Below are 23,898 nucleotides of genomic sequence, written 5' to 3'. Positions count from 1 at the left end.
CTTTTAACTGAGCAAAACTTTTCGCAAGCAAATAGTTTCAAAAAAGTCAACTAATCATTTCTTTGACCTTTGAGAGAAGCACTTTAATATATACTGTGAATAACCATAACAAGACTGACGTGGAACTAAAGGAATAGTACGGGATTTCAAATTCACATACTTTACGAAATTTAGTTGAGCAAAAGGAAAGCATTTATCTAAATAGGATCATGATTTTTATTAGGGTTTCATTTATTTCAAACTGCAATCCATTTGTTTGAGCCATGTTGAAATTAAAGTGCACAAATAGAGAAACCTACAGGCTGCACTAGATGCTGCTGCGGAATAGTCGCAACTAAGGCCTCAGTCATTCTCTGTTGTGTACAGACACCAAAAGCTGGAGTAGTAATTGCTGTTATACGTCTTTGAAATCAGATGATAATGACATTTATGTCACTTAGACCCCAGCGTACCTCCCCATTATTACATAAATGAACTGTGGTGTATCACATCTTTGGTAAGCTAAGTTCAGTTCCTCTAGCCACACCCAAGCCTGATTACTGCCACACCCATTTTCAATCAAGAAATCACTTAAATGGGACCTGCCTGACAAAGTGGAGTAGACCAAAATATCCTCAAAGGCCAGACATCATGCCACGATCCAAGGAAATTCAGGAACAAATGAGAAACAAAGTAATTAAGATCTATCAGTCTGGAAAAGGCTATAAACCCATTTCTAAAGCTTTAGATGTCCAACGTACCACAGTGAGAGCCATTATCCAAAAATGGTGAAAACATGAAACCGTGGTGAACCTTCGCAGGAGTGGCCAGCCGACCAAAATTACCCCAAGAGTGCAAGATCGACTTATTCAAGAGGTCACAAAAGAACCCAGAACAACATGCAAAGAACTGCAGGCCTCATTTGCCTCAGTTAAGGTCAGCGTTCACGACTCCACATTAAGGAAAGTGACTGGGCAAACATGGTCTGCATGGCGGGGTTCCAAGATGAAAACCACTGCTGAGCAAAAGGAACAAAAAGGCTCGTCTCAGTTTAGCCAGAAAACATTTTGAAGATCCCCAAGACATTTAGGAAAATTTGTGGACTGATGAGAAAAAACTTAAACTTTTTGGAAGTTGTGTGTCCCATTGCATCTAGTGTAAAAGTAACAGCATTTCTGAAAAGGAACATCATACCTTGGGGTGGCTGTAGCTCAGGTGGCAGAGCAGGTCAGCCACTAATCAGAAGGTCGGTGGTTCGATCCCAGGCTGCATCCTGGCTGCATGGCAAATATCCTTGGGCAAGATACTAACCCCGTGTTTGCCTACTGGTGGTGGTCAGAGGGCCCGGTGGCGCCAGTGTCCGGCAGCCTCGCCTCTGTCAGTGCGCCCCAGGGCAGCTGTGGCTACAATGTAGCTTGCCATCGCCAGTGTGTGAATGTGTGTGTGAATGGGTGAATGACTGAATGTAGTGTGAAGCGCTTTGGGGTCCTTACGGACTAGAAAAGCGCTATACAAATGCAGGCCATTTACCATTTTACCATACCACCAGTAAAACAGGGTGGTGGTAGTGTGATGGTCTGGAGCTGTTTTGCTGCCTCAGGACCTGGAAGACTTACCGTGGTAAACTGAACCATGAATTCTGTTGTCTGCCAAAACATCCTGAAAGAGAATATCTGGCCATCTGTGTGACCTCAACCTGAAGCACACTTGGGTTTTGGAAGAGGTCAGTGATCCAAAACACTCCAAGTCCACCTCTAAATGGCTTAAGAAAAACAAAATGAAGGCTTTGGAGTGGCCTAGTCAAAGTCCTGACCTGAATCTGATTGAGATGTTGTGGCATGATCTTAAAAAGGCGGTTTATCATGGGAAACCCTCCAATGTGGCTGAATTAAGACAATTCTGCAAAGATGAGTGGGCCAAAATTCCTCCACAGTGCTGTAAAAGACTCCTTGGCCATTATTGCAAACACTTGATTGCAGTTTTTGCTGCTAAGTGTTATTAGGTTTAGAGGGCAATAACTTTTTCAAACTATTGTACACGAACAGGTGTGTGGCAACTACACCCATATGGAAAAGAAATAGAAAGAACTTATAAAAGACTTGCATAAGATGTGGCCTACTTCATATAGTGAATCATATAAGGCTTATATGATTTACTCATGAAAGTGGACACTTTCTCATTACTTTCATATATTGTTTTAGTAAGTATCCAAAACGTACAAGTTTCATTTATATAATTTTTCAAGGGATCTTATGTCTGGTTTCACTCTTGTATGCTTTTCATACAAGTTTCACATAAGACAGATGCAAACCTTATAAGATTTATATACATCTTTTCCATATGGGCATTCTTCCTTGAGCTTATTCCATAGTCACTCCTCACCACCCTGGTGTTATCCAGAGCCTCAAAAGCCTAAGATGACATTACTGTTTATAGTTTGGTTGTCTGCATAGGTGGATTTGTGCAGATTTTTGTGGAGGCATACACCCTGCATACTTTACTAGACAAAGGCCCTGAGTCCACTGTACAAGGACCTAATTGCTCATAATTGTCCGAAGAGCTGCTCCTACAGGACAACTTGAACTAGCAAAGTCTATTAAACACAGTGCAATTTTAGTGGAAAATCACAAGGAAAGTTACTGGAAGATACAGAAGGTAGAAATCTTAGATAAGAGTTCATTAAGGATACACTTCGCCGTCATTTTCAGAGGTTATTTGTTATTGCACTATACATTTGTGCAGTGAGTCTACTAAAGGGTCTACTAAAGGTTTTATATTGTTTGGTTTATATATTTGGTTTATATTGTATTTGATCTGCATACTCAGGTATTTAAATACTTTTGACATATTTTGAACTGACACTTTTAAAGACAAATTTGTTGGTATTTTCAGAAAGACCTAATGGTTTGTTTTTTACATTTTGATTTAACTTTCGCTAATGCTGATTTTCTGATTCAACTCAGAGGTTGAAAATTTTCAATTGTCTTCTTACGACAGGTGACATGTAAATATTTACAGCACTGTTTAGTTATAAAATGAGCATAATAGCCTGCCAAGCATCATTATGTTACATGTTTCAGAACCTATATTATGCTAACTTTTGTTGTCATCACGATGAAGTCATGGTAATTGGAATTGGCCGAAGTGGTCCAAAATGAGTGCCATCATAATTTTTTTGAAATTTCCAAATGCACCATGAAAATTGGGACAGCTATGCTGCCCAAACTCTATGTATGACAGAGTTGGAGTTGGCTCTGGCTCAGGAGGTTTAGCAGGTTGAATAGCTGGCTTGTTGCCTCCTTTTACTCGTTGATGTATATTTCATTGAAGATCTCGGAATGCCGGCTGCTACCAGCCAGGAAGCCAAACACATTTATGGTAAATCTGCTTTGTCAGTGTGTGCTAGAAATTGTGCCACAAACCAATTTAAACTCTAATATTGTTTAGTTTTGGTTTATTGCCTAAGAAAGAAAGGTGTAAATTCTCTAACTGTAACAAAAGTAAAGTGAGTAAAGGAAATGTCATTTAGTCACCATCTAAACTTGGTTAAAAATGGATAGAAGATGTGTAATAAGACATACGGTAACTGAAAATAAGTGTGTATATATATCACGATATGTGGTATTTTTTTTTATACTTTTGGTCATTATGCTTCAGTATGAAGTTGCATCTATATTGAAACTAGACACCTGTTGCTTTCAAACTAGAATTATTGTGATTTGAAAAAGTCTGAGTAAGTTCAATCCAGTGGTTCAGTAGCTTGTAGAACAACAATACCTTAAAGAATTGTTTCCTGTTTTAGTTCATTCTCTAATATCTAATATCAATTTCTAATATGTACAACACAAATGAATGCTCCAGACCAGCAAACTGCCAAAACATCTGCTTTCATAAAGATGTTCATGCTTAACGATTAGTTAAACCAGTTCATTTGAATAGCAGCACTTGGCTGCTACTTGATCTCCTAGTTCTTAGGGACCGTCAAGGTTGTACTTGGTTTTTCTGTAGAGTCATAACTGCCTGTTCTGGCCTTACTTTGGAGCTTTATATGACTGGAATACCACAGTCATGCTACTTTTTTAAAAATTTCTTTAGCATAAATACAATTGTGAGATACAGAACTCAATTGTTAGGCTATAAACAAACTACACATCAATTGCATGACGTTCATATAAACACTACTAAGAACGTGTTTTTAGCGTGATCAGTTGGTGCTGAATTTCCCTGAAGTCTCTAGCCTTATTTAGCCATTTATGTGCTAACACATGTTCATGTAATACCTTCAGTTTACTTCTGTGTTTTAAGAAAAAAATGTGAAAATATTTAAAGCATCTCGTTATCATATTTGCAGCATCTAAACAAAAATCTGATCCAGAAAATGGAACCAGAAATGAAAAATCCTGTCTCATTTATGAATTTTTAAGACTCATTCCTGCAGCACACTAGGAAGGACGTGATCTAGATACAGGCTAAAATTTAGTTAGTTTCCTTCTCTGCTCATGCTCAGCTTCTCCACCAAGTTTTGTTAACTTTGACCTGCATAATCCCGCTGACAGAAAGGTAGATAAATCGCAATGAGAACATACCTCTGCCTCAGCTCTTATCTAGGCAGAAGACACATAATTAAAGTTCAGAGTAGAGCTGGGCGATAGAACGATAACGATATGTATCGCGATATAACTTTTACTCGATAGAGAAATTAAGCTATCGCGATAGACCTCGCCGCTCTTGTCCTCAAAAAAAAAAAAAAAAAAAAAAAAAAAAAAGGTCAGCCAATCCAAATTAAGTAGCGCAGAGCCGAACCAATCACAGCCGCAGCGTCACGTCGCGTGACTTGTTACGTACAGCACAAGTGCCAAGCCGCACGTGTGTTTGTTTGGGAAGCAGCCAGCGGGTAATGGAGCCAGCGCGTAATGGAGGAAATGAGTGTGCCGACTAGAAAAATCAACCGAGCGTGACCGAAGAGAAAACAGATGATGGTTCCAATGCCGGAGAGATTGTCGAACGGAAGAGCCAAAGAAGGTCCGTAGTGTGAAGGTATTTCGGCTATTTCAAGTCTGACAAAAAACAGAGTAGCGTGCACTGTAAATTGTGCCGAAAGCAAGTCTGGAAATACAATAAACCGGTGCATGCGTCACACTGCGCCACGTTATTGTTTCGGTGAAATTAACTTCTACAATACTGTTAATTCTACTCTCTGCAGTGTTTAAATGCTTACATATACACACAGTTACTGTCCCTCCACACATACGACTCGGTTCTGCTTCTATGCCCCAGCTTTGTTTACGTTTTCCCACCGAGGCTTCTAGACTTCTGATTGGCCAATATTTCTGCACGGTTAGGAATCTAGCACCACCTGCTGCTTTGGCATGTTCATAGCAGCGTTTTCCTTCATTTCTCCCTTTGTGTGTGGACGGGATTATTTTTTAAAACGAAAACGGAAAATCTCCGTTTTCAAAAATACCCGTGTACGTGTGGACGTAGCCTCAGTCTCTGACTGGAAGCGCTAATTCGTCATTCGGCTTTTGTCAGACTAAAGTAACTGTTAAAACTGTTTGAAAAGCTCAGCTATACAACAAGGAGAGATTGAGAATTTCCTTTTAGTTCTCAGTTTATTTGATATTGACAAAAGTTAGTCAGTTTTGTCTGTTCTTCTGTAAAACAAACTAAGATTTATTTTTAGAATTAATATTTTGTTTCTAAGTGGAATTGACAATTTAGTCTGTTTCGTTTGTTCTATTTTGAAACTTAAACGCTTTAGTGGCTGCCTTTTGTGTAGTTTGCAATATTTGCCTTTATTTATCTGAAAAAGTCTCATGTTCCTTAAGTACATCTACCCTGTTGAACTTATTATGGGAAATAAATATTTAAATAAAAACAAGCTGCTGATTATTTCACATTTTACTTGTGAGCAACGGCACATTTAAATCTTACAAATATAGTTATTTGGCTTATATCGTGATAGATATCGTTATCGCCTGAAATGAAAAAAACATATCGTGATATGAAAAAATCTCATATCGCCCAGCTCTAGTTCAGAGATTAATGTTTTCAAAGGTCACGTGGCCCTAACCTTTGTGCTGCATTCATGTATTGTCAGTAGAATGGTAACAATGTTGTTATCTCATAGTATATTTGTAGTATATTGCTAACTTAAGACAAACAGGTTATAGCATCTTTAATTTGAGATTTTATTTAACTTTAACTGTATGAGATTTTATCAGCATTCCCATCACATGGGAAATAAAGTAACTTAAAAATCCTTAATATCACTGACTTGGAAAAATACCATTTCCAGATTTCCATTTATTATTAACTAGGCCATCATATCTCTTAGAGGCCACAGTGATGAAGTGCTGCTGTGTAGCATAATCTGCCTCAGGGAGACCAAAACAGAAGATACAAACCTTTTAGCACAAGTTCCAGGTGTATCTGTGCACACAAACAAGTAATATGTAGCCTTCTGCTGTATGGCCACATGCCCAAAGTGTTATATTCACTTTTGTTTTGACTGAAGTATTTTCTTAGTTTAGACACATTTGATAACCAATGTATTAGTCTATACCAGTCCAAAAAATTTTAGTTATTTTTTAGTAAGTTAAATAAAAGATGTAATCAAAGAGTCTGAACAGGAAAGCAGCTCTGAATTCATTTTTTTTAATACCTAGCAAGGTCTGTAGCTTAGTAGTATCATAACTGAGTATATGGTGGCGGTGTTGTCAGCTAGGGTCTAATATAAATGGCATTAATTCCCTCATGAAGTCCTATAAGAATTTTTGTACTTCCTCATACTATAAATAAATCCTCTAATTTTATTATGATGTTGACATAGTGATATGGACTCTGCTTCTTTTGACACTGTGAGGCATTTAGCAACGTGTTGCTTTGGTCTTTGTTGTGCTTGCTATTATTGAACAGATAGATTTTGCACTTTGCCTCTGCTAGTGGTCAAAAATACACCCTGGAGGCAGACTGCTGATATTCTAGTAAGCAATTAAGGCCACACAGTGCTGTGGGTGAAGAGGAACAGGACATTAACAGTTGCTCCTTGAACTCTTGTGGAAAGGTTTAAAGTCGCACAAGAGCAGAAATGTCTAATACTGCCAGGGCTTTAATATTAAATCACATGGCCTTTCATTCAAACTTTACAACACTGTTACACTCTAAGTTTCTTATCTAATACAAATAAAAAACCACAACGGCCTAATCAGCATGAATCAGCATGAATGCAGAATTATAAACCAGACATTTTGGTTAACGATAGTAACCATCTCACATACCCATTTATGTAGTCCCAAAGAGACCTGCTGGCCTACTGAGGTCTAAAATTAGACTACTGGCTGACACACACACAAACACACACAGACACGCACAGGCACGCCAGTCACATGTGTAAACATGATAGAACATGCATAGTGGATTTGTGGGTCAAAAAAGATGCAAAAATGAGTGTTAGCGAATGTCCTGTCACTTTGTGCTTCCTAAAAAACACTAATGGGCTAGCATATGTGGATATTTTATATAGTGTTAATGTAATTCAGACTCTAACATGCTTTAGTTCATTATTAATTATGGCACTGTGATCTTTTAATAGTGTCATAGTCGCACCCTTATTAAAAAAAATATAAAACAAATATCATTAAAAGAGTTAGGATCACAGTTAAAGAGGTGTTGTTACTGTAAACCTATACAAGTGATGCTATACTAAGAGTATTTTACAGAGTATTTTTTGAAAAAATGAAAACACATCGAGCCAGTATATTTCTAACTTCCTGTTCTACTCTATAGTATGTATAACTTTATTTTAGTGACCACATTTAAGTCCCCCTCACACACAACAAACAGCAACAGCCTCAAGGTGTCTGCTGACAGCCAGCTGCTTCGTTTAAGGTTACAGCATGTCTACATTTCATGCACACACAGAGCTCTCAGTGACTTGTTATGTGTGGTGACAGGTGAGCTCAGTCAATGGTGCGATTACATGTAACAGAAAGAGATGCACATGCTTACTGTAGAGGCTAGATTGCAGTTATACAACAGTACTGAACATATTAGTCTCTCTCTCTCATGACCCGAGGGATTGCATAAGCAGCCATCTGAATATAGAATGACAGACAGTAATATGTGTTGTGCTCAAATCTAATTGGTCCAGACAAAATACATGAGCCCTGTGACCTCATTGTCTACATCTTTACCAGACTGTGTTAAATCAATGTCCTGTATAACCTATTCATAGAAAAGTCACCTTAACAAAAAGATGAATGTTATTTGAGAAATCCACGCGTATCTGAGCCTAATCTGAGCCTCACTGATCACTCAGCCTTGTGGTGCAAGCCCAACACAGCCTTGTGGAAATGTAGGGGGAATAAATAAGAAAACTGATGGCAGTTAGGTTAGTTATCAAACCTACAGCTGTTTCTGTTGCCATATTCAGATTAGATGAGCTTCTTCTGAAAAGCTGCCTTTGGTCTTCATCAAACATGTCTGCCGTTACTCTGGCCACACCACTCTATCTTTTGTCTGTTCAGAGCACATTATTGCAAAAGACCTGGGGCCAGATGCAGAAAGCTCTGTTTATATTACCAACCAAAACTGTGTGTATACACTAAGGCAGATATGCGCATACACATTCTTTTTTTTTTTTTGTCATATTTATAGAGATGTGCCTATGCATTATCCAGTCCTCCTTCCACAGAAAAAAACCCCTTAATAAAAAGACGTTGAAAAGACATTGAAGAAAGCTTTGATGTCTGAAGAATGCTGAGATTAGGTTAAAAAGTTGAAGGTGAAAAGTCAGCTTCTGAGGCTGTTCAAAAGACATTTACAAAAAGACATCCTTTTACATCGAAATCCTTTAAAAGGTTTAAAAGTTATAAAGGGCGCTCTACTTCCACAGTGCCTCGGACAATCTACTGATTTGGTCACAAAAATAAACATAATTTGGTCAACTTTTAACAGGCCACGTTTCAACCAAATGTAGATGTAAACCAGTGTCTTTTTAAAGGCAATTTAGTCCATGGGCAATGTCCATGGATACCTGGTGTTTGGGGGTGGCCTTTTGTACACTTCTACCTAGTTATTTATCTACATTTGAAAACGTCATTTGCACTACTAGTTACTAGACTATATGTTAAGTTTAACATCTAGTCTAAGTTAAGTTTATTTGTCAGTGTGTTTGTCTCTAAATGTCAGGTTCTACTTTTTATGTGTTTTTTTTTTCTTTTGACCAGATAGCAAATTTATGACTAATTAAACTATGTAAATACTAAGAATCCAGGTCAGTGCCATATCATGAGACTTTGGTAGACAATCAGGAGTCAAATGCAAGCCCAGTGTTTCTTTGTTTTTAAAGTCCTTTTGTATTAGGCTACCATGTTCTTCATGTACACCTTGTATTTCTCTTTTATCAGGTCATGGAAAGAACCACAAAGATGCAGCATCAGTGCGAGCCACACACCCAATCCCTGCTGCCTGTGGGATCTACTACTTTGAAGTCAAGATTGTCAGCAAAGGTCGAGATGGGTAAGCAGATGCAACTTTTAAAACCTTAGAGTTGGTGCCCTATGTTACCATGGTAACCTGACTTAGCGCCCCCCCTCGGGTCATTCATAACATGTTCAGTGTGCCCACGCAAAAATAAAATTGCAGTAACTTTGTGTATTTCCTGTTAGTTTTTATTATATTCTGACTTTGAAGCTTAGGTCCATGAGTCACTGCACTGGCTGTTTTCTGAGGATATTATCAGAGGAGTAGGGTTTTATATATGTGTGTATATGTAAAACCCTGCCTCTTATTGTTTCATTTTAAAGAAAAAAATAGCCAACTTTAATAACTTGAAATAAATTACATGAATTCGATTTTTAATTAACATTTAAACATTTAATTTGATGGTTATAAAAATAGTATTTTTTATGACAATCATTTGTAGCACTGGTGCAAAATTTGTCGGTAACAATGTCTTTGTTCCTTTTTGTCAGTTTTTTTGCATTTACACCTGTTAACTTGGTTGTGCAAAGTTTTTTCCACCTTGAGTCTGTATCAAAACAGCAGTCTTTATATCAATTATCGTATTACTGTCCAAATCCTTTGTCACGACAGAGAGAGTTACATCAGTGGAAAATTTTGGGGTGTTTTTGTTCATCTGCTGTACCAGTGAAAATGGTAGCCAGCCTTAAAAGTACAGTTTTAGTAATCATCACTGTCATCTAATGTGAGGGACTACACCTGAAAATTGTAGATCTGTATGCTTATAGTCAAGATATTCTTCTTAGTTGCCCTAGAATTACAATAATTGGGTGTCATTTCCAGAATTAGGAAATATGGAACGTTTTGAGCCCAGACTGCCTCTTCATCATGGCCCTGTGGGAATTGATTATTTAATCAGAACGCACGCACGCGCACACACACACACACACACACACACACACACACACACACACACACACACACAAGCCTGTTCAGCTATCTTAGTGAGGACCTTCATTGACATAATGGTTTCCCTAGCACCTTACCCTAACCATTAAAAATGAATGCCTAACCCTTACCCTAACCATAACCTAATTGTAACCCTGACACTAAAACCACATTTTGAGCCTCAAAAAGGCCTTCAAACTTGTGAGGACCGGTGAGTGTGTCCTCACAAGTGACTGTTGGTTCTCACAAGTATAGTAGAATGCAGATTTCGGTCCTCACAAAGATAGCTAGACAGGAACACACACACACACAGTTTCAAATTGATACATTTTTTTTAAAAGTACTAAGAGAAGTCTATTTCACCAAGCGTATCCTCCTAGATAAACTGGGTCTGGAATTGTTTGCTTCATTTTGGCAGCTAGAATAGGTAACGTTGTGCACTGTTGCTGAAAAAGTTGCCACATGGAATTTAACAGCAAGAAAGTTCCTCCAGTTTAGTTCTGTTATTACAGGACTCTTTGGAAGGACCTGAATGGCAAATTTACTTCTACATTATAAAACAGTCAAAGATGAACTCCATATGTAAATGAATATGCAAAGATCTTTATTGTCAAATGAGGCCATACCGCACAAAAGAGAGTCATTGCCTTTCAGCTAATTCAGTGATTGCTGAGGTTGCTGATGAGTAAGTGTTAGGTTAGTCTCTGCAATTATTTTGCCATGTGGTTAAATGTCTGGCTTTCAGATTTTCTTTTGTGACTTGATTGGAGCTGAAATACCTCTCCATTTAAAAAAATTCAAATTGCACAGTAAACATTCCCTATTTCCAGTTAAACAGCTAGGCATACAAAAGAAGTGATGCAAAATATGTTTGTATGGCTTTCATTTTTAGGCAGCTAGAAGCTGCATGATGTGTCGTGGAATGCCACGGGAATAACATGTACTCTGTGTATACATTTCAAGTTACACCCATAAGCTAATAAGTCGTTTTGAAACTTAAAAATAAGCTCACATCTCGGGTCTCAGACAGTACTGAGAAAAAGCCATAAATTCAAGAATTTGAATTCATTAAAATTTCGTAGAGATATCTTGATTGTAATTTTCTTCTCCAAGTCCAGATTCGTATTAGTGTAATCTGAAAATACTCATTTTTATGATTCTAGTTTTCTTTGTGAGAACTGACAGCATATACAAACTTTTCTTCAATGCGATTTCCAGAATAAAAGAAATTATTGAACTTTCCATGCAGTAAGTGTAATAAGTTACATTATCTTCTCTCACTGAGGCAACTTTGAAATATAAAGTGCTCTAACACTGGAAAGGGGATCAGATAATTAACTGAAAATGAGTTGCTGCTTATTTTACCAGATAACAGGATACTGGCTCTTTTACCTTTTTCACTCACTTTAATAATTTTAGTACCTTGACCCTTTGACTGCTAAGATGTGGATAGCTTTAGCTTGTTTTGTTGTTGTTGTTTTCCACACTGGTACCCTACGGACTCTACTTTGGCAGATTTTGTGTCTTCATTGACAGTAAAGAGCCTTCATGCTAACAATATGTTAGCATGTGGCTGTAAGTGTGCATGACTATTTGTCTTGAGAAATCAGAGGGTCACCTCCTGATCACTGATATGAGCCAATTCCAGTCCCTGGGCAGTTGATTGGTGTATCTCTACAGTTTTGTTGGGCTGCAGCCTATAAGTCGATGATTTGACTCATCAACTGGATCAAAGTTTTTGTTTACAACTTTTTAAATCAATCTAAACTGGTTTAAGCAGAAATCACATGGACTTCAATGCTCTTTAATCCGTCAGTTTGAATGAGGTGGCGTCATGTGTAGCAGAACTAAGCTGTGGATCTGTAGCTTTGGGTTGCTTCAAGCTGCTTACACTGAAACTAAATAGAATTCCAACTTTTTATTCACTGCCGTAGATGTAGATGAATTAAATCACTTTTACTGAAATGCTCTAGTGTAGCAGTTAGCCAATTGAATGACATAATGAAAATATTCTGAGAGAGTTCAGTGGTTTGTTTTGCAATTCACCATGAAAAGTCAGAGAATTTGGTGTTACAGTGACTCTTTAGCCTGTTGCATTTCATGTTTTTTCTTTATTTTTATGACTATTTACTAGGGCTGGGCGATATGACCCAAAATTCATATCTCGATATTTTTTAGCTGGATGGCGATATAAGATATATATCTCGATATATATATTTTTTAAGCCATAAAATAAGAACAAAAAGAGAGTTCTTAGTCAAAGCTGTGTCCCAGATGTCACACAGGCACTTTTATTAACATACAGCACAGATGTACATGAAAAATTACTCAAAATTAAATTATGAGCATTTATTAAATAATAATGCTCCATAAATAAAAGAAAACAATTTTGTTTTTGTGCTAAACAAAGAGCTCACAATTGTGCAGTCAAAATGTAAACTAAAAGACGCTGAGCGTAATAACAAAGACAGACAGATTTCACAGCTGCTCTGTTCCCGAGTTTTACTGTGTGACTGATAGCCTGGAGTTTGAAATCCACTTCATAACCACGTCTCTTACAGGTGCCATTTATGGTCCTTATACACACACAATACGGTAATATTACGTTGAAGCACAGTACGTATCACTCCGCGAAGCTCCTCGGTAGCCGTAATGCGCCGACAATCTATCAAGCGGTGCAGCTCCGTAGCTTACCAAAGTCGTACTCAAACATTTTTGACAGATTGCTGAGCGCCGTGTACCACATAAAATTGGTTCGCGGCCATCAAGCACAACCAGAATTCATACATAAGGCGCGCTATCAACTTTTGAGAGAATGAAAGGATTTTAGGGTTAGCGCGGTTAGCTCGTTAGCACGTTGACGCCGTCCAGCCCCACGCATAGGGCGATGCGCAGTAACTCGTTAACGGAGATTTGCCATGTCCATCTTGTCGCTGCCTGCACGTGAAGCGATGGGGGAGGAGGGGGAGTTGTCTTCAGTGAAGGCAAGGCGGAGTAACGTTGCGTAGAGACAAAAGTGGACGAAAGACAGGCAAACTTGCGGCTCCACAACTATAATTATAACGTAACATAGACTATATCGATATAAAGGATATTGTCACATCTTATATCTCGTATAAAATTATATCGATATGTTTTAAAAACTCGATATATCGCCCAGCTCTACTATTTACATTGTAGATTCTCACTGAAGGCATTATAATGTAGTAAACAAAAAAACAACAACAACTCAATGTGAAATAACTCAAAGCATGTTTGATATTGTAGAGTCTTCTAAGTAGCGATCCTTTGCTTTGATTGCTGTTTTGCACACTCTTGGCATTTTGTTGATGAGCTTCATAAGGTAGTCAGCTGAAATGGTTTTCCAACAGTCTTGAAGGAGTTCCCAGAGATGCTGAGTATTTATTGACCCCTTTGCCTTCACTCCATCTCATCCCAAACTATCAGAGCACAAAGATCTGATTTGTACAGTCTCCTCTGAACAGTTGATGTAGAGATGAGTCTGCTACTCGAACTCTGTGTGGAAATTATCTGGGCTCTAATCTAAGGTGTTGTTAACTTGCGATTTCTGAGGCTGGTGACTCTGATGAATTTATCCTCAGCAGCAGAGGTGACTCTTGGTCTTCCTTTCCTGGGATGGTCCTCATGTGAGCCAATTTCGTCGTAGCGCTTTTTGGTTTTTGTGACTGCACTTGGGCACACGTTTGTTTTTTAGCAATTTTCCAAACTGACAGACCTTCAGTTCTTAAAGTAATAATGGCCTGTGGTTTCTGTTTTTTTAAATACCTTATTTTTGGCCTTTTTCAGCTTTATTGTACAGAACAGTGAAGAGTGATGGGAAAGCAGAGGGAGAGAGAGAAAGGGGAAGACCTGTGGTAAAGGGCCGCGGGTCGGACTCGAACCCGGGCCAGATGCTTTCCGCCATGCAGCACCGCTCATCCCTGTGAGCTGAACTGGCACCTGTCCTTTACTTAGCTGATTGGTTGTTGCCATAAAATGTATTGTAACAGTTGTCAGATAGGTTGGTACATAGCTGACAACCCTGACTTCTGCACAACACAACTGATGGTCCCAAGCCCATTATTATGAAATTCCACAAAGAAACCTTGTCAAGGCACACCTGTGAAGTGAAACCATTTCAGGCATAACTGCATCATGAAGCTCATTGAGAAAAGGCCATGGGTTTGCAGTGCAGTCAACAAAGCAAAGGGTGGCTACTGCCAGAAATCTAAAATATAACACATTTATTATCATTTTTTTTTTCTTTGCTACATGCTTCATATATTTGACTGGTAGTCTATGTATACTCAAAAAAATTTATTATCATAAATATCATTAAAAGTTGTTGTGGGTCATTTAATTAAAAAAAATAATATTGCGCATATTTTATAGCATGAATATTGCAGTGAACCGTTGGTACCATGCCTAGAGTGGCAAGCTATACCACTGCAGAAACTTAAGGCTAACCTATTTTGCATGAACATAAAATTGAACACTAGAGCAGGGCGATATGGCCAAAAATATTTATCACGATATATATTTGAAAATTTGCGATAACGATATAACCGACGATATAATTGATGCGAGACAAAATACAACTCCACAACATTACTAGCGCAAAAAGACAACCTTCCATTTATTTTCACTTAAACAAGAAGCTGGTTTTTATGTACATTAAAGCTTTATAAAAATGTAACAGTGCAAATGCAAATTCCTTGCTGAAAGTTTAACCAAAAGGCATTTCCAGTAGAAATGGGCTGACATATCCTGAGCATAACCATGTATAATATCCACTGAAGTTAAAAAGAGGTGCTTTGCAACATTAAACTGCAGTGTGCAGTACGCATTTTTCGGACCATAAGGTGCACGGGATTATAAGGCACATTAAGCGAAACAAAGCAGTCAGATAAATCAAACTTTATTAAACTCATTCTTCTTGCTTCCTCCACTTCTGTACCATTGATTCATTAATGTTGAATTCTCTGGCAGCTGCTCTATTCCCATGTTGTTGCAGTATATTAATGACTAACCTCGTATTGTGGATGGATTATCTCAGTTGTTCTCCTGACTGAAGTTTGGTCCGTTTACAGCATCCTGCCATGCGATTGCATTTGTCTCTAACCATGAAGAACCTTCACGTTAACTTTTATAAGTGGAAAAGTGTTAGTGTTCGTCCTCCAGCTTCACTGTTTATGTTATGCTAACATAGCTGTGTCGCTAGCGATCACGTAGCACATCATTATATACCAGCTAGCCCAACTTCAGTAACCCTACAAACGTCACTGCTGTTTAGTTTCCTGTCTTCATTTATGTTGGAAGTGATAGCAGAGCTGTACGTTTGATTTTTTTCAGAAATCTCTCAGTCAGAACATGCAATATCATGCTTAGGTAACTAGCGAAACTAGCGAGCTAACTTCCGCTAGCTTCCTGCTAACTTCTAACTCCATTAAATGTAATAACTTTTGTTTTCATGGATGCCTGGAAGTTAAAGTTGAGAGGCACTTTATAGTTACACCTGGTAAAGCAGCAATGCTGATCGTTTTATTAAAGATGAAAGAATTTAGACAGTTTTTAACTCTAAGTGATGCTGCAGTGTTGTTTGACCTGAACATACGGAGTTTAGGACCCAGATTACTCCCAGATTTAAGAGTATCTTAGTCCGACAAATACGACAATAACGACAGCCCGCTTGCATGTTCTGCAAAAAAATGTGCTTTGTTGTGTATCTGACGGACAAACACCAAACCAGTTCCACATCACGGAAGTTGCACCATTTTTACAAACCAATTCTGGTTCATCTGTTTCACTCAACAATCGGCCATGTGCGTATGAAAACAAAGGCACTGCGCATGCGCGTTTTACTCCCATTCTATCGCGATATTTCATTTTCCTATCGTTGCCTAACATTATACCGGTATTACCGTGAACGGTATAATATGGCCCAGCCCTATTGAACACTAATAATTAAATGAAAGAAGTGAAGAATATCTGTCAGAGGTAAAGGAAAAAGCATTGGTAAAATAAGTATAAATAGAGCCACCGTAAAAGACTACTTTGTGTTATTTGAGTTGCTTCAATGGCTTAGTCACTGGTTTCATCATCACTGGTTATTACAGAACCTTCCTTAGCCATATCCTAGTGGAATTATTAAACTCTCTTTGGAAAAAGCTTTTTTGGTTTAAAAAAAAAGTGCTGCTGACTTTGTGCAGATTGGCCACATTACTCTAGAAAGCAGAGAGAGGATTAATTAACATGGACACTCAACTGGTTTAATTTGACTGAAAAATGATTGTAGAGCACTGACTAAGAATAATCTTGTTTTTATTTGGATTTCTCTCTTCAGATGTTTTATTTGTTGTAGGCCGCTGTGCTGCTGCAGATTTGATTAAAATTTATGTCTACGTATTTCTTTTTCATTATTATTTCATTACTGTGATAAGTCATATTAATAGATTTGCATGTTAGCCCTAGCGGCTGTGTGTGTGCGCGTGTGTGTGTGTGTGTGTGTGTGTGTGTGTGTGTGTGTGTGTGTGTGTGTGTGTGTGAGAGAGAGAGTGTGCATCAGTCTTTTTGTTCATAGCTTTGGTGATGAAATATTTCTGCATCTGTTGGATGGAGTGTCAAAGTTCTGTGCAGATATTTTTGTTCTCATCTTTTGAAGATGAAACCCGCTGATGTATTCCTTTAGTCTTTTTCATTATTTATTCCAACGCTAGATAAGTCAGATCAATGCAGACATAAGTGAGAGCTTAATAACTTTGGTGATCTTTTAATTTTTTATATTGTGCCAGCATCAGGTGCATTTTAAGTTTACCTGCTATTATTGTTGAGCACAAAAGCTTGCTATGACAAAGTCCAGCATCACAGAGATGCTAGCATGTCTAGCTGTGTTCACACAGCCCTGAGTTTTTGTAGACTTGACTGATGTGTCTTTTACTCCTCTTACTTTGTAAATGTAACTTATTTGAAAAGCATGGAACATTTGAATAAGACCAACCACGTGGCCCAAAGCAGCCATTTATTACTGATGTTTATGTTATTACTACTTTGTAATATGCCAAATGCATTCAAGTGGCAATAATGCTGACTTGTTCAAATGAGTAAAAAGATTTTTTGCTGTCCTTTTAAGCCGGTCTACATGAAAATGATGCAGACCAACTGCTTATCCTTGTTTGCCACTTTGGATGTTTCAGCTCATGGACTCAGTAAATCACAATGACTAGTCAGAAGAATCTGAAGACACTCTACTCCTGCCAACCCCCATGAATATATGAGCATCAGCTCAGAATTTGCAAAGCTAGCTGGATTAAAGATGTGAGAAGAAGCTGATCCGAGTGTTTAAATGTGCTGGACGCTCAGTAATGACATGTAAATCTAATTTTTTTTGTCTCTTGTTGTGTGCAGATACATGGGCATTGGCCTGTCTGCTCAGGGAGTCAACATGAACAGACTGCCTGGTGAGTACAACTTGAATAATGTCATTGTATTATAACCAGTAGGAGGCTAAAAAGAGAAACCTTTTTTTTTTAGATATATTGATGAATATATTATAGTCAAGGTAGCACAGTGGTGCAGTGGCTAGCAAGAAGATGCAAGGTTTGAATATCCTGCTCTGAAATTGTCTTTATTTCAAAGGCATGAATGTTAGGTTGATTGATGAGTCTAAATTGGCAGAAGATGTAGTGGTGTGTGTGTGGCTGTCTGTCTCTTTACTTTAGCGATGGACCAACAACCTGTCCAGAGTGTACTCTGCTTTTCACCTTGAGACGGCTGGGATGTGTCCCAGCTAAGATGCATAACCAGTTAGGAAAATGGATGGATGAATGTTATAGTGGGCGTATAGCTGTCAGAATATCTAATGAAAAGATGGTAGGCCTACAATTTGGCGTCTGTGTTAGAAGTAGTTAGCAAAATAGGGTTAAATAAGGATTCCCTAGTTTATTCAACAACTCATGGTATGGCAAGAGCGTCATCATGCCATTGTTCACCAACAACATTGGCTTGCTGATCTGATGCCAGCATTTCTGCCACTTAGCAGTCAGAGTGGACGGGTGCTTTGGCTGGCTGGGAAGATGAACATCCTGCGTCACTCTTTTTTTTTTTTTTTGTTCCATTTTGATTACACACAGCACAGTACACTCAATACAATGAAGCAGCTACAGAGGGGCTTTCCAAAACCTTGAACCTTTCTAATTACTTACTGGCGAACAGCCTTAACCCACAGCCCTTACAGGCTTAGATTACAATCAAAGACTAACACTGTTTACTTTAGCCTTGTTTCTATTTTCTCATATATATTGCAAACCCTGGTAAAGAGTTCATTATTAGGAAATTGAGATATTTTTAGAGTTAAAGTAGCAGTGGAGATAATGTGGATGCATGTGTGGAGGGAATATACTAAAGGTGGATGAAAGGGATGAAGAAGAAATTGATTTTTGAGGATAAATCAGAAGCTGGAAAAGTACCAACATTTCTGAGATGCAGGAATGAAAACAGGTGGAGATGATGATGCTCAGGGTTTCTGCCGTAATTAGATGCAGTTTGTCTGACGGCTGCAGTAGAGAACATGTCAGGACATGTTAATGAGCTGTCATACAGATCAGTAACATGTCAGGACATGTTACTGAGCTGTCATACAGATCAGTGACAGATGACGTGGACTTATTGCACCCTCGTGGTGATCCACCTATTACTTTGTAATGACAGATTGCTCGGTTTGTATTTTATGTAGAGTTTATTTTTGGTCCAGAGCCTTAGCCAACACCCAGTGAAATTACTACTATATGCAAAGATTTCAATGACTGGGTTTTGTGTCAATCTAAGGGTGTCCTCATAGGCAGTTTCACCTTACATCATGTATTATGGGGCTTTCAGATAATAAAGAAACTGCAGTGATTGGACCCTTTTTAAAAACATTAAAAAAACAATTGTACCCATCTTGCATTTGGTTTAGCTCAGTTACCTCTCAGTTAAATCTAGTTCTTCAAGCATAGACAGTACCATTGTACTCATGGCAAACACAGAAATCCCCCCCGCTGGTTACTCAGAAGAATGCAGGTTTAAAGCATTTGCGTGTTGGCTTCACTTTTTCGACACAGAAGATAGGTAGATGGCCATAGTTTGCATGGAACATGCCGACTTGTCTGGCCAACTACCTGCCAAGCCGCAGTGGAAGTTTAAAAAGTGCAATGCAAACCAGAAACAGAGAATGCTTACCTTCAGAGTAAAAGTTGTGCCTTACCACTGCAACCAACACATTCCAAAATGTACAGCTTTTACTTTGAAAGTGAATGGTTACCCCAACCACAAGAAGGCTTTCATTGATTGATAGCCAGCAACTTCCAGTAGCCACTTGCCAACCAGTTAGTGAATACACATTTTTCTCTACTTTGAATGCTGAGCTCATAAACTGGTCTCTAGGCCTGTGTGACTGGAGCCTATTCTGTCTGTGACTTCAGTGCAGTGGTTATATTGTTACGGTGATGACATGTCACGTAATGTACATTTCTGGTCAGCCCACAATGAAAATCATCATTACTCACTGAATTTTCCACCAGTTTTCACCTAGCTTAGTATTTATTTCTATCGAGAAGAATTCGATTCCTACAATAAAGATGAATAAAGTTGTGGAGAATTACACTTGCAGCTTTAATGAAATCAGTTGTTTATAAAAATCTCCTACTCAACAAATCAGTTGTCTTACACTTCTGCTAACTTTGTTTACTTGTGTGAACAGCTCAGACAGCGGTCACTTCTATAATTCCGAGAACAAAGGTGCTGCTATAAAGATTTGATAAGAAACAAGCCTTTGTCTGCTAACACATAAACATTTTATTGTCTAAATGCTGTACATAGACAGTAGGCAATGCATTCATATGGGAGGTCAACATATCAGTTTTATTCCTTGTCCTCCACTTTTCCACTGATTATTTTGTATTGTTTTGTTTTATCTGGACGTGTGTTAATGGTCCAGCAACCTCGGGTGACACAGGGGGAAACATAGTGGCCACTTAGCTGCCGATAACCTCACTTAAGCCCCTTCCCTCTCCCCAACCAGTGAGAACATGTATGTGCTTCCACCAATCATATCCTGTGGTTTTCAGGGCCCGTGTGGGGCTATTTGCTTATTGAATGGTTAAGATCTGTGCGGTGGCTGAGGTTTGTGGAATGCTGTGGAGGCTGGTGGCAGCCAGTTCAGCAGAGTCTAGATGCACACATACACAAAGATCCCTCATTCTCCTCTCTTCTTGATTCGCATGTGTTAGACGTCACACAAAGGCCCGGAACAATGTGGAAAAGCGTTGCATGGATGGATGCTTTTTTCACAACTGGTTACAGATCAGTTATGAAAGTATCTTTTGTAACTAGGATTTTACTACAGATGGTGTGTAGCCCTGGTACACAGATTACTGATGATTGCCTTAACTCGGACTAACTCGGCGTATTTGTGTGCCAGTGTGTGTTTGTCCCAAACTGTGGAGATTTATCTCTGTGTGTCCTGGGCTTCGCTGATTGCATCTCTCAGTGTTTATGTTTGTTCCCACTCATCTGTGCATCTGTGCACACTTTCACAGCATGCTGCACATGTTGTGTGTGTGCTGGTGAAGTGTATAATGTTCTATATGTGCTGTGAGTATATGTATGGTGATTGTGAAGGTGTCTTTGTGCAAAGATGTGTTTCTGTTATTTTAATTTTGAATGGAGATAATATTAGACATTCCGGTTATTTTAATGCAATAGAACTGAGCCCACGAACTGCAGCATCCAAAATGATCAAACTGCTAAATTAACACTTATTTGTCAAATACTGAATATGACATCCTTAAGCAAGGTTGTTGTATTTAACTTTTCTAGTTTTTGCTAGTAATGGCAAAAAACACCCGAATCAGACCTGCGAAATTGAAAATCTTGCACTCAGAAATTCTTCTTGAGTTAAAGCGCTGAAGTGTTATATAAGTTCCCTGTGAGGTGGAATTACCATCATAAATCATAAGATTCAAAACTAAGTTTTGAAAGCTATGGTCTTGAAATTGCTATGCTGAATAGCACACTTTCCTGGTTTCATTTATCCTGTTAAAACTCTGTCTGATGGGGTGACCTGATGGTTGATTGTCTAGGGCACACACCACTTTCTAAAAAATGCTCTCAGCAACTGACTCTCTGCTCAACCTTTGCTGCATGACTTTGCCCTGTCTGCTTTACAAAAAACACTTTTCTAGTCTGTCTCTGCTGCATCTCTTTAATGAAAGGCAAAGTGCTAAAAAAAATATCTTAAAAAAAGAAAACCTGTCAGATGTACCAGAGTTCAAAGCTGAAACTGAAGATTCAAGCATCTCTGAAAAGTCTGTTAAAAGAGCGAGTATTTCATGCTTGTAAAGTTTCAGATCTTTGAAGATGCATCTTTATAGAACTGCAAATATTCTAAGTTAGGGATTTTCTATTTTCAGAGGAGAGAAATTTTAACCAGGGCCAGAGGAAAAGCCCAAGAAAGTTAATAAATATATGTTTGTCAATTGGTTTCTTCTTTTTTTTAAAAAAAAATTCTTAACTGCTCAGAAATGAAAGTAAAACCAGTGTTGTGTAGGTATTACTTGTGTCCTCACTGCCGGCAGGAGCTACCTTGGGTCATGTGGTTCTGTGGTTTTCTTTACATCACAACTGTGGATGTTCATTTTTTATGGGATCTGGAACTACACATAAATCATATTATTTTCCTGTTTTGATGTAAAATATAAATTTTTATAAAATTATTGGATTTGAAATAAATTTTGTGAAAGGTGAGTTCAGATTTTACTCGAGTAAGTAAAAAAAACTGGGGCACTGTGTAAAATGTTAATAAACACAGAATACAGTAATATGCATGATAGAAGATTAAACTTGCGTGTTAAAAAAATTATATCAAATGTTTAATGATACCAACACATCCTTAAAAACTTAGGACGGGGCTTTGTTTTCCACTGGGTAGCATCCCCTCTCCTTTTAACAACAGTCCGTACACATTAACTGAGGATCAGCTGCTGGACTGAAGATATGGACTATAAACAAGCCAATTTTTCACCTGGACTCTTCTACTATGAATCCAGTATGTGGCTTAGCATGGTTTTGCTGAATTATGAAATACCTTTCCTAAAAAAGACACATTTTTAGATGGGAGCGCATGTTTCTTTAAAACCTGTATATATCTTTCAGCATTAATGTCTTTCCACATGTGCAAGCTGCCAATTCCATAGTCAGTAATGCATTTCGTCACAGTCAGATATAAGTTTTGACCTTAGTGCTGGTAACAAGTTGGATGGTCATTTTTCTATTTAATCAGAAAACATGGCATTCATGTTGCTGCCGTCATTTTCAAAACAACCTAATTTTTTCATGACATAATAACAGATCTCTGTTTAATTTTTCAGATGTGTTATAGGTTTATGAGATCTGCAATTTACTGCATTCTTTTTATTTACATCTTACACAGCATCCCTTTTTTTTATGGTTATACATCAAAAATGTAATAAAGTACTGTCCTTGTGTATGTGTTTGTGCGTCCTGTGATAGTACAATGTTCTCCACTGCTGACCTCTGTGCCTGATCCTGCTGTGGAGGCCTGCCCATTTCATTAGCATGTTGGAGCAGCGAGCCTGGCTTTAGAGGCAATATCCCTGTCAGCAGATTAATCTAATACCTCACCGCGCACACACACACACACACACACACACACACACACACACACACACACACACACACACACACACACACACACGTGTATATACACTTATGCACAAAAAACACATGGAGGGACAGAGGACAATATGTGTTGTGTAAGTTGAAAGAAATGCCCCAATGCACAGGATACAGATACAAAGATGCATGTCCAGCTGAGCCTAGTACTTTATGACATGCTCACAGATACACATGTGCACATACAAGTACGCATCTAATATCTCGGCTCACCCATGACCTACTTTTCCTAACCCTGCTTTGCTTTTTGGCAACAACATGTAAGCTGCAAGTGAGGAGAAACACAACAGAGCTGAAGCTGAACACAGTCCAGTTCAGGTCACTTTCAGGGTGCTCAGTTCACGGTGAGCCATTCATGCAAAACTTAAGGTTTCATTGAGTTAAAGTCAAGGTCTGATTTTGTGAAGTTTACCGATTTCCCTTGTGCTATAGAAGAATACTTCCATATAACTTTAGATCAAATCTGTGCAATTAACCAGACAGCTGATATGAATTCACTCGGGCAAAGAGGCGAAGATCTATGTAACTTTCTCACTCAGACAGTATGAGACTGCATTTTAGCTTTGGAAGAGATACAGGAATTAATAACAGATCGATACTAGTATCATTTTATTTGTCTTAGACAGGCAGGATAATACAGACATGTCATCCTATATGGTCGTTTTACATCCTCTCAAAGAGCGGTATAGAATTATTTAGGTTAAACTGTACTTTATGGTGGTTGCATCTTGCAGTCTGTAGCACTCCATACTGTGCCAAGCTGTGTGTAAAGCTTAT

The 23,898-nt window shown here is 38.4% G+C and overlaps 1 protein-coding gene across 3 annotated transcripts in view; it reads left to right on the top strand.

Moving 5' to 3' along the window:
• Window positions 1–23,898, top strand: part of ranbp10 (RAN binding protein 10) — a 45,260-nt gene that overhangs the window by 2,492 nt on the left and 18,870 nt on the right. For all 3 annotated transcript variants that reach the window (XM_085414679.1, XM_085414677.1, XM_085414678.1), the window contains exons 2-3: window positions 9,390–9,501; window positions 17,797–17,849. In XM_085414679.1, the coding sequence (XP_085270805.1) occupies window positions 9,390–9,501; window positions 17,797–17,849 (165 nt within the window). The remainder of the gene's footprint in view (window positions 1–9,389; window positions 9,502–17,796; window positions 17,850–23,898) is intronic.

The sequence above is a fragment of the Rhamphochromis longiceps genome, linkage group LG7 (genome assembly GCF_057381845.1).
Source record: "Rhamphochromis longiceps isolate RC_006_pf linkage group LG7, R_longiceps_female_GT1.1, whole genome shotgun sequence".
NCBI lineage: Eukaryota > Metazoa > Chordata > Actinopteri > Cichliformes > Cichlidae > Rhamphochromis > Rhamphochromis longiceps.
The sequence above is the reverse complement of the archived record's forward strand: the minus strand, read 5'-3'. Positions and strand labels throughout refer to the sequence as shown.